The 14264-nt window shown below is 45.1% G+C and overlaps 1 protein-coding gene across 18 annotated transcripts in view; it reads left to right on the top strand.

Annotated features, from left to right (window-relative positions):
• DZIP1L (DAZ interacting zinc finger protein 1 like) overlaps positions 1 to 14264 on the top strand; it is a 124670-nt gene that overhangs the window by 28882 nt on the left and 81524 nt on the right. For 15 of the 18 annotated variants that reach the window (XR_008663900.1, XR_008663899.1, XR_008663901.1 and 12 more), the window contains exons 8-12: positions 1598 to 1729; positions 7342 to 7482; positions 10184 to 10214; positions 11234 to 11284; positions 12091 to 12156. Coding sequence is in view for 15 of the 18 variants with exons in the window: in XM_055320925.1 (XP_055176900.1) it covers positions 1598 to 1729; positions 7342 to 7482; positions 10184 to 10214; positions 11234 to 11284; positions 12091 to 12156 (421 nt within the window). In the remaining 3 variants the exon portion in view is untranslated. Of the gene's footprint in view, positions 1 to 1597; positions 1730 to 6041; positions 6105 to 7341; positions 7483 to 10183; positions 10215 to 11233; positions 11285 to 12090; positions 12157 to 14264 lie in introns of all 18 variants that reach the window. The other 3 variants (XM_055320939.1, XM_055320938.1, XM_055320937.1) reach the window with 3 other exon arrangements.

Genomic DNA, 14264 nt, shown 5'->3' with positions numbered 1-14264 from the left:
ACACAGCAACAGCAACAATCAGGACAGCACAGTCAGCCTGAGATGTGCCTGTAATCATGTTTTTGATAAAGTCTCTGTGTCCTGGGGCATCAATGATGGTCACATAATACTTGCTGGTCTCGAATTTCCACAGGGAGATATCAATGGTGATACCATGTTCACGTTCAGCTTTCAGTTTATCCAAGACCCAGGCATACTTGAAGGAGCCTTTTCCCATCTCAGCAGCCTCCTTCTCAAATTTTTCGATAGTTCTTTTGTCGATCCCACCACATTTGTAGATCAGATGGCCAGTAGTGGTAGACTTGCCCGAATCTACGTGTCCAATGACGACGATGTTGATGTGAGTCTTCTCCTTTCCCATTTTGGTTTAGGTTTAGCGGTGGTTTTTACGACACCTGTGTTCTGGTGGCAAACCCGTTGCGAAAAAGCCAGAGAGAACTTTAGATAAGACGTACACTAAATCCAGCTGCCAAAGGAGTCCCTAGCTGAGTGGAAATTGCCATGAAGGTTTGTTATGCCGAGAGAGCCAGCTCTCTGGTTGTTGTGAGCATCAGTGTGAAGACAGAAATGGCACATCAGAAGCTGAGGGTTGTGCATACACTTGATAAAGCATTTGACGCTACGAAAACACTCCATTAGAAATGGTTAACATTTGTACCTGATATTGCTCTAGCAGTAGAGAGGAGTTAAAGATTAGCCAGAATGAGAACAAGTTAAACTCAGGGACTTGCAGTTCTTTAAAGCTTTAACAGGGCTTATGAGTTTTGTTTGATGATAGAGATGGAACTAATTTCCTTTTGTGACTACAGCAGTGGTATGTTTAAAAAAATAACCATAGGTGGGATCCCTGGGTGGTGCAGCGGTTTGGCGCCTGCCTTTGGCCCAGGGTGCAATCCTGGAGACCTGGGATCGAATCCCACGTCGGGCTCCCCGTGCATGGAGCCTGTTTCTCCCTCTGCCTATGTCTCTGCCTCTCTCTCTCTCTCTGTGTGTGTGACTATCATAAATAAATAAAAATTAAAAAAATAATAACCATAGGTGGAAAGGCCTCTTCTCTTGGATCCACTTTTCTGTGCCTTTTCTTTCAGATTATATACTAGTAGTTTGGGAATCATTAGGTATTGGTGACACCACTCCAAGCCATGCAGAGCCAGGCCTTCTTGGTGACAGGCAGCATTTTCTGGTGGGAGGACGGACAGGAGTCCTCAGGGAATGGTCCAGAGTGCCTGAGACCCTCCCAAAGGCTCTAAGAGTCTGATTCTCTTCAGCCTATTTGAGACTGAAGAGGAAATGGGGCAGCTGTCTGGTGAGTTCTGGGTTTCAGGTACAGCTGAATTTCAGTATAGTTGAAATTCTGCTCTTGAATTCTGTTGGTCCACGGGAACCTGCTTCTCCTGTGTAAGCATGAGCTCTCAGGGGAAGCCTCGTGGGGGAGAATGCAGACTTGTGTGGGTATGCGCAGCCACGTAGATGTCTAGTGAGGACAAGCTGGAGTTTGTGGTCGGTTAAGGTGTGCCCTTCTGATGTTGCTCAAGGTATAAAAGGCAACATCAGGATTAGATCTTCATCTAAATAAAACTGTGTCCTGGCTTTTCAGAAACTGAAGATGCTGCAGTCCCAGTCCCACAGTATGATGGAGTCTAATCTCAGGTTGCTTCTGGATAAGTCTCAGTTGCAAGTCAAGCAGAGTCAGGAGCTCCAGGCCCTGAAGGAGAAGATGGACATTCAGGTGAGCTGGTAACTCTTGCCTTTTCTCTCACAGCCAATCATGTTGTTCTCTTTTTTTTAAAAGATTCATTCATTCATTCATTCATTCATTTTATTATTTATTTATTTATTTGTTTGTTTGTTTATTTATGATAGGCATAGAGAGAGAGAGGGAGAGGCAGAGACACAGGAGGAGGGAGAAGCAGGCTCTGTGCTGGAAGCCTGATGAGGGACTTGATCCTGGGACTCCAGGATCACGCCCTGGGCCAAAGGCAGGCGCTAAACCGCTGAGCCACCCAGGGATCTGAATCATGTTGTTCTTAACAAAGTTTCTCGGTTTTGCTCTGTGGTTTTACAGAAGTTGAAAGGTATCAGGTTTTGTATTTACAGACCTCTGCCAGTACGTGAAAGCACTGGGTAGGATTCCTAGGGTTCTCAGGTGAGGCTGGTGATATACAGGGGTGCAATAGCAGGTTTACCCGGGATCTTCTCAAAATACATACGGTTATGCCCCTTATTGGGTACCTTTACCCTCATTTTGAGTCCAACCCAGTTGAAAACAACTGTTAGGAAGTGTGACAGTCTCCTGGGTTTGAAGGAGTTTGCGGTGGGTCTAAGTGGGTGATGGTAAATATTTAAAAACCACTCTTGGGACCTAAAAAGATTTAATTTGTAGCCATTGCCATTTTCCATGGTGTAACTTTTCTCCTGGCCGATTTCATGCTGCCCCATTCTGAGTCTGGATATGGAGTTGGAGAGGCTGTGCACAGTCTGCTCTTCTGCTCTGGTCACTGCTGGATGAATCTTACAACAGTCCAGCTAGACATGGTCTGCACCGCTGATCACTCCATGGCAAGGAAGGGCTGGCCATGGGCACCGTCACTACATCGGTGCTTCTGTTTCTGCTAAGATTTGCTAAGAAAGAGCTTAAGGTCTAACTACTTTACAAGTTTCCCAGTAAGAAAAGCTAATTTTTTTCCCCCTGTGATCTCTGTTTACATCCTTTGCCTCATTTTCTATTGATTTCCTTACCAATTAGAGAGTTTGTATAATATATGGAACTTAAACCCAACCCTTTCTCATTCTTGGGGTTATTTCCCCACATTGTTCCTTTAATTTTGTTTATGGTGGTTAGGCCATATGAAATTAATCATGTTTGTGTGGTCCAAATGATCAAATAATCAATCTTTTGTTTATGGACACCCTGAGGTTTAAGAAGAAAATGTTTTTGTGTTTTCTTTTACTGCCTTTATGGCCTTATTTATTTATTTACTTATTTATTCCTTCATTCATATATACCTCTTTACTGAGCTATGATTGGCATGTAAAAAGTTGTACATACTTGATTTACACAACTCTGAGTTTGAGGTAAGTATTTACCCTTGAAACCATCACCACCATCAGATCACAGTCATATATAGCCATCACCTCCTAAAGTTTCCTCCCATCATTACTATTATTATCATTATTATTATTATTATTATTTTCATTGTGTATGTGGTAATAACACAACATAAGATCTATCTTCTTAGCAAGTTTTAAGTATGCAATATATCTGGCATAACAGACCTTGTTCCCTTTGACCCTAACCTCTTCATTTTCTCCCCGTCTTAACCCCTGGCAACCACCATTCTCTGTTTCTATGAGTTTGATTATTTTAGATTCCACACATAAGTGAGATCATACAGTGTTTTTCTTGTCTGACTTATTTCACTTAGTGTAATGTCCTTGTGGTTCATTCATGTTGATGTAGGATTTCCTTCTTTTTTAAGGCTGGATAGCATTCCAGTGTATGTATGTGCCATGTTTGCTTTATCCATTCATCTGTCAATGGATTATTAGGTTTCCATATTTTGGCTATTGTGAATAATGCTGCAGGGAACATGGGGGGGGTGAGTATGCTTTGAGATCCTGATTTCAGTTTTTTGGATCAATATTAAGAAGTGGGATTGTCAAAGTTTATGGTAGTTTTATTTTAAATTCTTTTAAAAGATCTTATTTATTTGACTTTTATTTATTTATGATAGTCACAGAGAGAGAGAGAGAGGCAGAGACACAGGCAGAGGGAGAAGCAGGCTCCATGCACCGGGAGCCCGACGTGGGATTCGATCCCGGGTCTCCAGGATCGTGCCCTGGGCCAAAGGCAGGCGCCAAACCGCTGCGCCACCCAGGGATCCCAGATCTTATTTATTTGAGATAGACAGAGAGAGAGAGAGAGAGAGAGAGAGTATATGAGCAGGGGTTGGAGCAGAGGGAGAGGGAAAAGCAGGCTTCCTGCTGAGCATGGAGCCCAATATGGGGCTAATCCTATGACTCCAAGATCGTGAGCTGAGCCAAAATCAAGCTTAACCGACTGAGCCACCCAGGTACCCCTTAATTTTTTTAAACAGCAGGTAAACAGGTTTATTAACAAGTATAACTCATTTATATGTGGGAGATACTTGGGGAAAATGAGTAAGTTGGTTCTGAATTTTTTGAGGCACTTCCACTCTATAGCTATTTTCTATAATAACTATACCAATTTACATTGCCACTAACATGGTATGAAGGTTCCCTTTTCTTCACATCCTGACCAACACTTGTTATATTTTGTTTTTAAAAAAAATAATAGCCATCTTGACAGGTGTGAGATGATATCTCATTGTGGTTTGATTTATATTTCTGTGCTGATTAATGATGTTGTAGGCCAACTTAGGGGAAATGCCTATTTGGGTCCTTAATTTTTTTTTCTAACGGAGTTGTATAAGTTCCTTATATTTTGCATATGAACCCCTGTCAGATATGTGGTTTGCAGAATATTTTCTCCATTCCATAGATGGTTTTCCTTTTGGATAGAGTGTTCTATATATGTCTGTCTGGTCCATTTGGTCTATAGTGCTATTCAAGTCTAGTGTTCCCTTATTGGTTTTCTGTCTGGATGATCTATCTATTGTTGAAAGGGGGCCATGGAAGCCCCATGCGCTTACTGTATTGCAACTTCTCCCTTTAGTTGTATTAATATTTGCTTTATGTATATAGGTGCTCTGATGTTGGATGCATATGTATTAATAATTGTATTCCGTTGATGAATTGACCCCTTTATCATTATATAGTGACCTTCTCTGTCTCTTGTAACAGTTTTTTACTTAAAGCATGTGTCACCTAATGGAAGTATAGCTACCCCTGTTCTCTTGGTTACCGTTTGCATGAAATATCTTTTTCCATCCCTTTGGTTTCAGACTATGCGTGTTCTTAAAGTGAGTCTCTTAACAGGCAGCACATAGCCAGATCTTGTTTGTTTGTTTGTTTGTTTGTTTTTTAATTCATTCACTCACTCTGTCTTTGGCTTAGGGAACTTAATCCATTTAAATTTAAAGTAATTATTGGTAGGTAAGGACTTCCTATTGCCATTTTGTTAATTGTTCTCAGATTGTTTTGTGGTTGCTTTGTCCTTTCCTCCTCTCTTGCTGCCTTCCTTTTTGATTGGATGATTTTATTTTAGAGTGGTATGCTTTGATTCCTTTATCTTCTGCATATCTGCTATAGGTTTTTTTGTGATTAGTATGAGGCTTACATAAAATATCTTCTAGTACAGTGGTCTATTTTAAGCTGATAACAACTTAATATCAGTTGCATATAAGAACTTCTCATCTTACACTTCCCCGTGTCCACAGGCAAGCCAGTTGGATCTGCTATGCCAGCACCACAGGCTGATTCAGCTCTGCCCTTTCCCTCAGTTCTGAGAGGGACAGAATTGGGCCTCCTGGGCAGCATCCTGGGAGGCTGGGGCAGTGGTGCTCCCTCACTCTCACTTTCCCCTGTGGGGAAAATTGCGGGCTGAGAGAGTCTCTCTTGGCACTGAGCTGTGCCACCTTGGGGAGAGCAGAGCAGATGTAAGCCAGTGAAACTTCTCTGGAATGAATCTATTCTCAGGTTATTTTTGCTCCATTGAGGTGCTAGAAACTCTCTGCTGGATTCCAGGGCTCCCATAAAGGAATCCTCACCTGTGGGCGGTTTGAGAGCTGGAACCTTCCATTGCCCCACCTTGCTGATGTCACTTTGGTTTTTTAAGTTTAAATCTTTGACGCCCCTACAACTTATTTGGCTTAAGATACGAAATAAGATTCAAGATCGTATATTTTTCCCCCAGGCAGTTAATCACCTGTTTGAACTCCATTTGTCAATAATCTATCTTCCTTCAGACTAAGATTTCATTCCCGCCACCCCCCCTATCTTTGGGCTTTCTATTCTTTTCACTGCTCTGCTGAATCACGAGCCAATACTTTTTCATTCCTTAGCTTTAGAGTATATTTTAATATCTAGAGGCCCAGTTGTCAAACAGTTATCTTTTTCAGAAAACAGAATGGAAGAGAAAAATGAAGGAACTGCAGAAAGAGCATGCAGCTCAGAAGCGAGAGGTAGCTTGGCTTGGGTGGTCTGGGGGGAGCTTGGTTTCCCGAGACCTTGTCTCATCCTATGGCACCCCCATTCTCCAGCACTACCCTCCTCGAACTGGTTGGTTGGTATTTTGTTGCTGATAGCTTTCCTGGCAGCTGGCCCCTGTCAATATTCGGAAGGAGTCAGCTGCCTGGACAGCAGCCTACCGGACCAGGAATTGGGGCTGCCGAGGCTTCTCTTCTGAACCCCAAATCTGCTCTTCTCTGTGGTCCCCTATGCAAGGACCCCTTCAGGCCCTCCAAGGAGAGCTGTCCTGGAGACTTCAGAAGAATTGCCTGGTCATTTCATGTTTGGGCCCTTTGACACCACCAGGAGAGAACCGGGTGGCTGTGGACTTCAGCTATATTCAGGGGGAGTCAAATGGAAGGGCTCAGATACGGAGCCCAGGGATCAGAGAGCAGCAGGCCTCAGGATGAGAAAACAGCTTCTATGAAAATGCCCCCAAGGAGAAAGCAAGTTGAGGAGGAAGCCGATTAACCAGAGCCCCAGGAGCTGCCTGCGGGAAGCTCAGAAGATGACAAGTGCTCAGATCAGAGGCTAGAGCGTGATAGACACCTCCGTTTCCAGTAATTCCCATCTGATGGTTTGATTTTATTTGAAACGTCTTAAAATGGGAAATACATTTCAATTTATTCCCAAAGTGGAAGAAATATATTAAGATACACTCAGTACAATGCACTGAAATATATTAAGGTTCATTTCCAGCCCATCTCCATCATCCATACCTGCCCAGCACCCACCCCACAGCTGATCACTTTCACTGCTCTCTTGTGTTATTTTTCTAGAGTTTCTTTTTGCAATTAGAAACAGTTCGCATTTTCTCTCTCCTCGTGCAACAGCATGTGACCATATTTTCTTCACCTTTTCTTTTTACCTAAAAACATCATTTGATGACTTCTGAATGGCCTCAAGTTATTGGACTGTCCTTCTGTGGGTTGCCACACTGGACAGAGAGCCTTTCTGCCTTGATCTTAGAGGCTTGTATCCAATTCTTGCTAACCCTCGAGCATAGCTTGAGAAATGTTCCCAACCTGGAAAGTAGTCTGTCTTGTTAGAAAGTCACCTGCCCAGGTCTGGAGACCCTCTACCCCTGCTTCAGGTGAAACCGCAGCCAGCATTTGCCTAAAGATGCAGGTCTGCAGATACTGGGCTCTCAGGGATCCCTGCGATAATGACTGAGTGTCCTGTGCCCCCCAGCTGCAGGAGCAGAAGGAAAAGCTCCAGGCCTACATGTTTGAGGATCAGCAGAAAGCAGCTGCCCAGTCCCAGCAGCAAATCAGTGCTCTCCAGGCCCAGCTTCAGAAATATGCTAGTAGCATTGCCTCCCAGAAGCAGATGGTAAGTCTGTCCCTTCTCCCAGCAAGGCCCCCAGGCCCTTAGATCTTGTTTCTGTGAGGATTTCCCTCAATTTCCAGGACTCACTGGTAGTGGTCTCATTAGTGTGAGGCTTTTTAAATTAAATTAAATTAAATTAAATTAAATAATTAAATTAAATTAATTCATTAGAGACACCGAGAGAGAGGGAGAAGCAGGCTCCCTGTGGGGAGCCTGATGTGGGACTTGATCCCAGGACACTGGAATCATGCCCTGAGCCAAAGGTAGATGCTCAACCGTTGAGCCACCCAGGTGCTCAGTGAGGCTCTTTAAGGAGAGAGAATGGTCCTTAGGCTTCAGGGGATACAGGATTATGAGGATGCAGCCTCTCTCTTTCGAGGCTGAAGATGCACCTTGTCCTTAAGGGCTGTGTTACTAGGTTCACACTAACACCAGAGACTATGTAAGTTCCAGCAGTTGGTTGATACTTGCTTATTTCCTCATTTAAACCTCACGACTGCCCTTTAAGGCAGATGTTGGCTTTCCCCCATCTCCACCTGACAGATGATGGAGCAGGCTGGAGAAGTCAGGTGCCTCCCTTGGGTCCACATAGCACACCCTGTAAGAGCCAGGGAGGATCCAGCCCTGGCCAGGCAGTGGAATGCAAAGCTTGTGCCCTTTTCACTGTGTTCTCAGGCATACTTTTCTGACTAATACCCTTTCCCTAAATTAAATGCCTCTGATGAGACTGTTGGATAAACTAATATGATCTATAAGACACCTATCACGAAGCACCTCTCTCCTAGAACTGGCCCCTAGGACTCTCCACCTCTCTGCCTACTCCAGGCTCAGCTCCCCTTTCTGAGGTGCAGGTCAGCAGAGAGGGGTAGCTGCCATAGAGGGGCCCCTCTGTGGCCTGGGGTCCTTGCCATGGTTCTGATGCCACCATTCACACAGATTCTCTGAGCAGAGCACCTGCTGTCACTAGTTCAGTTTTCTTAATCCTGCATCCCAGCTATTTTTTGCTTTTCTGGTCTCTCAGCCTTACTTCACCCAGGTAACATATCTAACCTCCTCCCCTGCTACTTTTCTTTTTACTGTTGTCCCCTCACTTAGCTCTTCATTGGTTTGGCCACCTCGGGTCCAGTCTGGAGATTTCTTCTTCTGTTACCCAGGATTCTTGTTTGCAAATATTTCACTAAGGAACCCATTGGTTAACCATGGACTTAGAATAGGTTAATAGTATATTTTTATCGTAACAGCAAAAGAGGTGACAGTTGACAGCCTTGGTTTGGCAGTAAAATTATGCCATTGGAAATCCAGACTCAGTTTTTCTTTTTACCATCTTCAGCATGGTGACTCTGTTCTTTTTTTTTTTAATTTTTTAAAATTTATTTATTTATGATAGTCACACAGAGAGAGAGAGAAAGAGAGAGGCAGAGACACAGGCAGAGGGAGAAGCAGGCTCCATGCACTGGGAGCCCGATGTGGGATTCGATCCCGGGTCTCCAGGATCGCGCCCTGGGCCAAAGGCAGGCGCCAAACCGCTGCACCACCCAGGGATCCCGTGACTCTGTTCTTAAGCTTGACTCTCATAATTGCAAGATGGCTGCCATAGCCCCAACCATCACAACCATATTTCAATAGAAAAATTTGAGGAAAATGCCCCTTCCTAAGACTTTTGCTTATATTTTATTGGTCAAAGCCATATTACATGGATAACCATAGCTGCAAGGAAGGTTGGAAAGCAAATAGTTTAGAGTCTCTAGAATAGAGGCAGGCAAAGGAGGAAGTAGTTGGAAACCGACATTGGATGTGTCATTCATCAGCAGATAATAAAAAAAAACAACTCAAGCTTAAGCAGAAGAGGGGGTTTGTTATAAAGATAGACAGGGTGTCTTAGAGATTTCAAAGCAGGAGAGCAGCTGAATCTGGGATTAACTGGAACCAGAGACATGAATGTCATCAGAAGTTTTCTTTTGCTGTGTGTCTCTGTTCTTTTCTCTAGATCTGTTTCAACTTTTTCTTTTATTTTAAAGATCGGCTTTCACATCATATTTGTCCCATGTGGCAAAACAAAAAAGCAAACATGTAAACAAAGAAAACCAAAACCAGTTGGCTGCCACTGGCTCTCGACTTCACGTTACCAGTTCAGTTCTCTGGCCCAACCTAGACAGTCAGCTGTGGCTGTGGCATGGGGTCATATCATGAGTGGCTGTCCCGTGTGCAGTTGTGTGGAAGGAGGCACCTTCTGGGAAAGGGGGGCTGGGCAGACAATTTAGTGACTGTCCATATCATGCCTCTGTCCTCCCAGGGGGCACTCAGCTCAGATGCCCACCTCAGGGGAGGGAGCTCCTCACTCTGGTTGTCTACTAGTTGTACCGTTAGTATTGCTATGTGCCTGTCTCACTCTGCTTGCATGGGACTCCTGACCTTCAAGTCACACTCCCTTTCTGAAGAGGGGGCATTCTTTCTTCCCCACTGTGGGGAAATGAAGCCTGATGGCATCCTGCTTGCTGCCATTTGGCCTTGGTGCCATCCTCTCTCACGTATGGATGGTGGGGGGATGTGCTGGGGGGTTGGGGCAGTGTACGCGGAGCTCCTTCTAGTTCCCAATGGGTGGCACAGAAACAGTGGGTGTCCCTTCTTTATGGTGCCAGGCAGCCCCACTGCTCAGAGCAGAGTTTCCTGCTGGCTGTAACCTGCTCTGTTTGCATCTTTGTAGATTCGGACCATGTCTCTCAGGAAGGAGGAGGGTAAGTCCACATGGGATATTTTGTCACAGTCTTGGTTGTTGTCTTGGCCTCTTCTCTCTCTTTTCCCCACCAGTCAGGCTATAGAATGAGGGTGGGGGTGGTGGCTGCTCTTCTCTGTGGGGTGGTGGAGACATGGGGAAGGGTGAGGACCCTGGAGGCAGTGATTGATGGAGTGGGGTTCATGAAGAGGTTTTCTCTAATTCCTCATGCCTGTGGTTCGAGATACTCACTTTCACCTTGGTCCCAGTGTGTAACAAGTTGACCCCAAATCGATGTGATTGTGGCCTATTTAGAGTATGTGCTGTCTTCCTCTGGGGCACCCTGGTGTGTTACTGTGGTGTGTGTGTGTGTGTGTGTGTGTGTGTGTGTGTGTGTAACGGATGTAGTGCTGGTGTCTAAAGGGAGCCGGTAACCTACAGGGGACTCTGCCCCTGCTTGGAAGACCTTGGCCAGCTGCTTATGAAACCTGGCCCTTCATACTCCATCCCACTTCTTCTGTCCTCTCTTTAGCCACTCTCCTGCCTTTTCTTGCAAACCCACACGTCTCTCCCCATTCCCTGCCTCTAGGTCAGACGTGTCTTTCCCAGCTTTGCAACCAGTTCAGAGAGGCACTATCCCTGTGGCCCCGAACATCCCGAGGGCTGGGGCTAGGATGTGTGCCATGTGCTTCGCCAAGCACTTTAGATTCATTGTCTAATTACATCATCCCTACAATTTAATGTGGGGATGGCCATTATCAACCTCACTTTCTAGATGAGGAGGCTGGGACTTGGTGAGGTTCCAGGACTCCCCATGTTGTGCGCTGCTAGTGATGGGCAGAGCTGGACCATGAACTCTGGTCTCTCTGGCTCCCGGAGTCTGAGCTTGTGACCACCATTCCAGCCTGGCTCTCCCTAGTGAAGAAAGCACAGGAGGGCTTACTCTTTGTGGTTGGGACTCACATGATGTCCCATCCTTTCCTCTAAGTCAGTGATGGGGTCCAGGGCATGGGAACCACTAACTGTTGTTGCTCTCCTCAGGGACCTGTAAGGGCCCAAAGGCTGTGGAACCAGAAGACTCTTCCAGTGAGGGTGAGGCCTGACTCTTCCCAGTGTCTAATGCGGGACGCAGATTTGTCCTCATTGTTTACCTTGTGTCTACTTCACTGTGTCTGTGGTGACCTGAAGCTTCAGGGAAGGGAAGTAGGGACATGAGATAAATATTTCTCAAGCACCTTGTGTGCGTGGGGCATGTTACATGCAGGCACTAACATGCCATGTGCAAACCAGAGGGGTCCGTGACTTGCCCAGAGTCACAGAGCCAGCAGGTGGGAGGAGGCAGGATTTGGAAGGCGTCGGATGCATAGCCTGTCCCTTGTGCCGGTCCCACCGCCTCTCCCCTTTGTACTGTCAGGACAGAGGATGAGGGCTCTCTGTGCTGGCTTAACACGGCCTGCAGGGTTTTATTCTGCGTGTTGAACAGAGCACGCAGGGCCGAGCTACCATGCAGGGATTTGCTCACACAGGAATCTGCCTCGGCTCCCTCTTCACAGCACTGGGCACCTGCTGTTTCTATTCATTCCATTCCATGATGATCTGATATGCAGAGAGATTTCAACCAGATGTTTCAAGGGGATGCAAAGGAAAACTGGAAAGAAAAAAAAAAGACTGCAGGGAGTTCCTGGGATAGATGGGAGAAGGAGCTCCCAAGAAAGATGAGGGAGTACTCACAGCTGACCCACTGACCAGGGCCTGCTCTCTTGAGCCAGCCTATGGTATACACTTCCAAAGTGACCCAACAGATTCACCCAGGAAGGGGTTTTACTTGTGTCACCAAAGAGTTCATTCACCATAGGGCATTTTATTTTTTTTAATGTAATATTTTTTCTTTACTTTAGAGATAGTAACTTCTGCTCTTAGGAAAAAAGCAAAAAAGCAAGGAAGCAAGCAAAAGGGTGTATGTGGTAAGCATTTGGTCTCCCTCCTACTGGGCTATCCAGTTTCCACCCTGAGATTGTACTGCTATGGCTTCTCATGTATCTTTCCAGAGATATTTGGTGCAAATATAAGCACATATGTGTATGCTTTTTTCCTCCCTTTTTCCCAAAATGGGATCAAACTATATATACTGATCTGTATTTGGTTATTTATTTTCGAAACTACTTATTTGGAAATCATTTCATATTCCTTTATACAGAGTTGCTTCATTATTTTTTTCAGGGCTTTACAGTATTGAGTGGATGAACCAAAATTTATTTACCTGTCCGCTACTACCCTTACCCCCACCCTGTGCATCAGCCTTGAAATTAATTAGTAAAAATTAGAGTCACACATAACTTTTGGGGAAGGTATCCATTGAGTAACACAACCTGTTACTGAACCTGTTGTGGTCCATAGAGGGGATGAGCCAAATCCTCCAACAGGGAGTGCTGAGTTCTAGAGAAAGGGAGGCTGAGGAGGATGCTTCGGCTGACCCCTCCCTGTCCCATCTTGTCACACACAGTGGAGGTCTCCCATACTGGTCACACTGTGCTTGGCCTCTTTATGTGCCTGCCTACCTCTTCTAGTCCCAGATCAGCAGGAGCCGTGTCACTTGGGAACTTGTTAGAAATGAAAATTTTTGAATTCTCAGCCCTATCCCACATAAACAGAATCAGAAGTTCTGGGGTGGGATCCAGCAGCCTTCAGGGCATTCTGATTTGCCCACCCTCCAGGGCATTCCGATTTATGCTCAAGTTGGAGAACCACCATTAGATTAGTGGTTCTCTGCATCTGGCTGCACATTAAGAATCATGAAGGTCACTTGTTACTCTTCGAGAATCACACTAGCCCCCCCACCAATCAGAACATATAGGGGGTAGGTTCCAGGTTTAGTAGTATTTAAAACTCCTGGTGGGGTGCCTGGGTGACTCAGTTGGTTAAGTGCCGACTCTTGATTTCTGCTCAGGTCATGATCTCATCTCTCCATGAGATGGAGCCCCCCTTTGGGCTTTGTGGAGAGCCTACTAGAGGTTCTCTGTCTCCCTCTGCCCCTCTCCCCGCTTGTACTTTCTCTTTCTAAAATAAGTAAAAAAATATATAATATATATTTAAGTATTTATATATATATATATTTATTATATTATTATATATATAGTATTATATATATATATATTTCTTTTTAAAGCTCCTGGTGATTCCAATGTGTAGTCAAGGTTGGGGCTCATGCCCCAGTGTAGACTTGATGGAGGAGAATCAACCTGGTAGAGGGTTGATGAAAGGTAGAGGCTTGTGAAAACACAGATTGCTGGGCTCCACATCCATGTTGTTTCAGTTGGGTTGGAGTGGGAGCTGAATATCTGCATTTCTTTCTTAGAGACTTTAATTATTTATTTGAGAGAGAGAGAACACGAGTGGGGGGAGGGGCAAAGGGAGGGGAAGAAGCAGGCTCTCTACTGAGCAGGGAGCCCGCCACGGGGCTTGATCCCAGGACGTTGAGATCATGACTTGAGTCGAAGGCAGATACTTAACCAACTGAGCCACTTAGGTGCCCTTGAAAATCCTCATCTCTAATATGTGGTGATGCTGAAGCTCACACTTTGAGAACCATTGCTCTAATACAATTGGTTCTCAGGCTTGGCTGTTTGTTAGAAGATCTGGAGAGTTTTAAAAATAAATATTGAAGCCTAGGGCCCACTTTCAGATTCTGGTATAATTAGTTTGAGTTGGAGCCTAGGAGATTCGAATATGCTGCCAGGGTACCACTCTGGAATGTGAGCTCCTTGAGGGTTTTCTTCTGTGTCCCCATTACCCAGTACTGGCCTGTTCATACTCCATATTACTTGTCAGAAAATGTCTATTGAGTGAATCAAAGGGCTGGTCCAGCTCTAAGGGCAGTGTGCTCATCTTCCCTCCCACCCCCTGCCTCACACTGGCCCTGAAAAGCACTTCTGGGAGGACTTCTGTGACTCACCTTGGAAGGCCCCTTTGTAGCAGTTACCGTATTTTATTGTAATTGCTTATGTTGTTATCCTCTGGGTCAGTATTTCTTGCAGAATGGCCTGTGGTTCACCTCCAACTATAATCATTTAGG

The sequence above is a fragment of the Nyctereutes procyonoides genome, unplaced genomic scaffold, assembly GCF_905146905.1.
Source record: "Nyctereutes procyonoides isolate TBG_1078 unplaced genomic scaffold, NYPRO_anot_genome, whole genome shotgun sequence".
In the NCBI taxonomy this organism is placed as follows: domain Eukaryota; kingdom Metazoa; phylum Chordata; class Mammalia; order Carnivora; family Canidae; genus Nyctereutes; species Nyctereutes procyonoides.
Note: the sequence above shows the minus strand (reverse complement) of the source record. Positions and strands in the feature narration are given on the sequence as shown.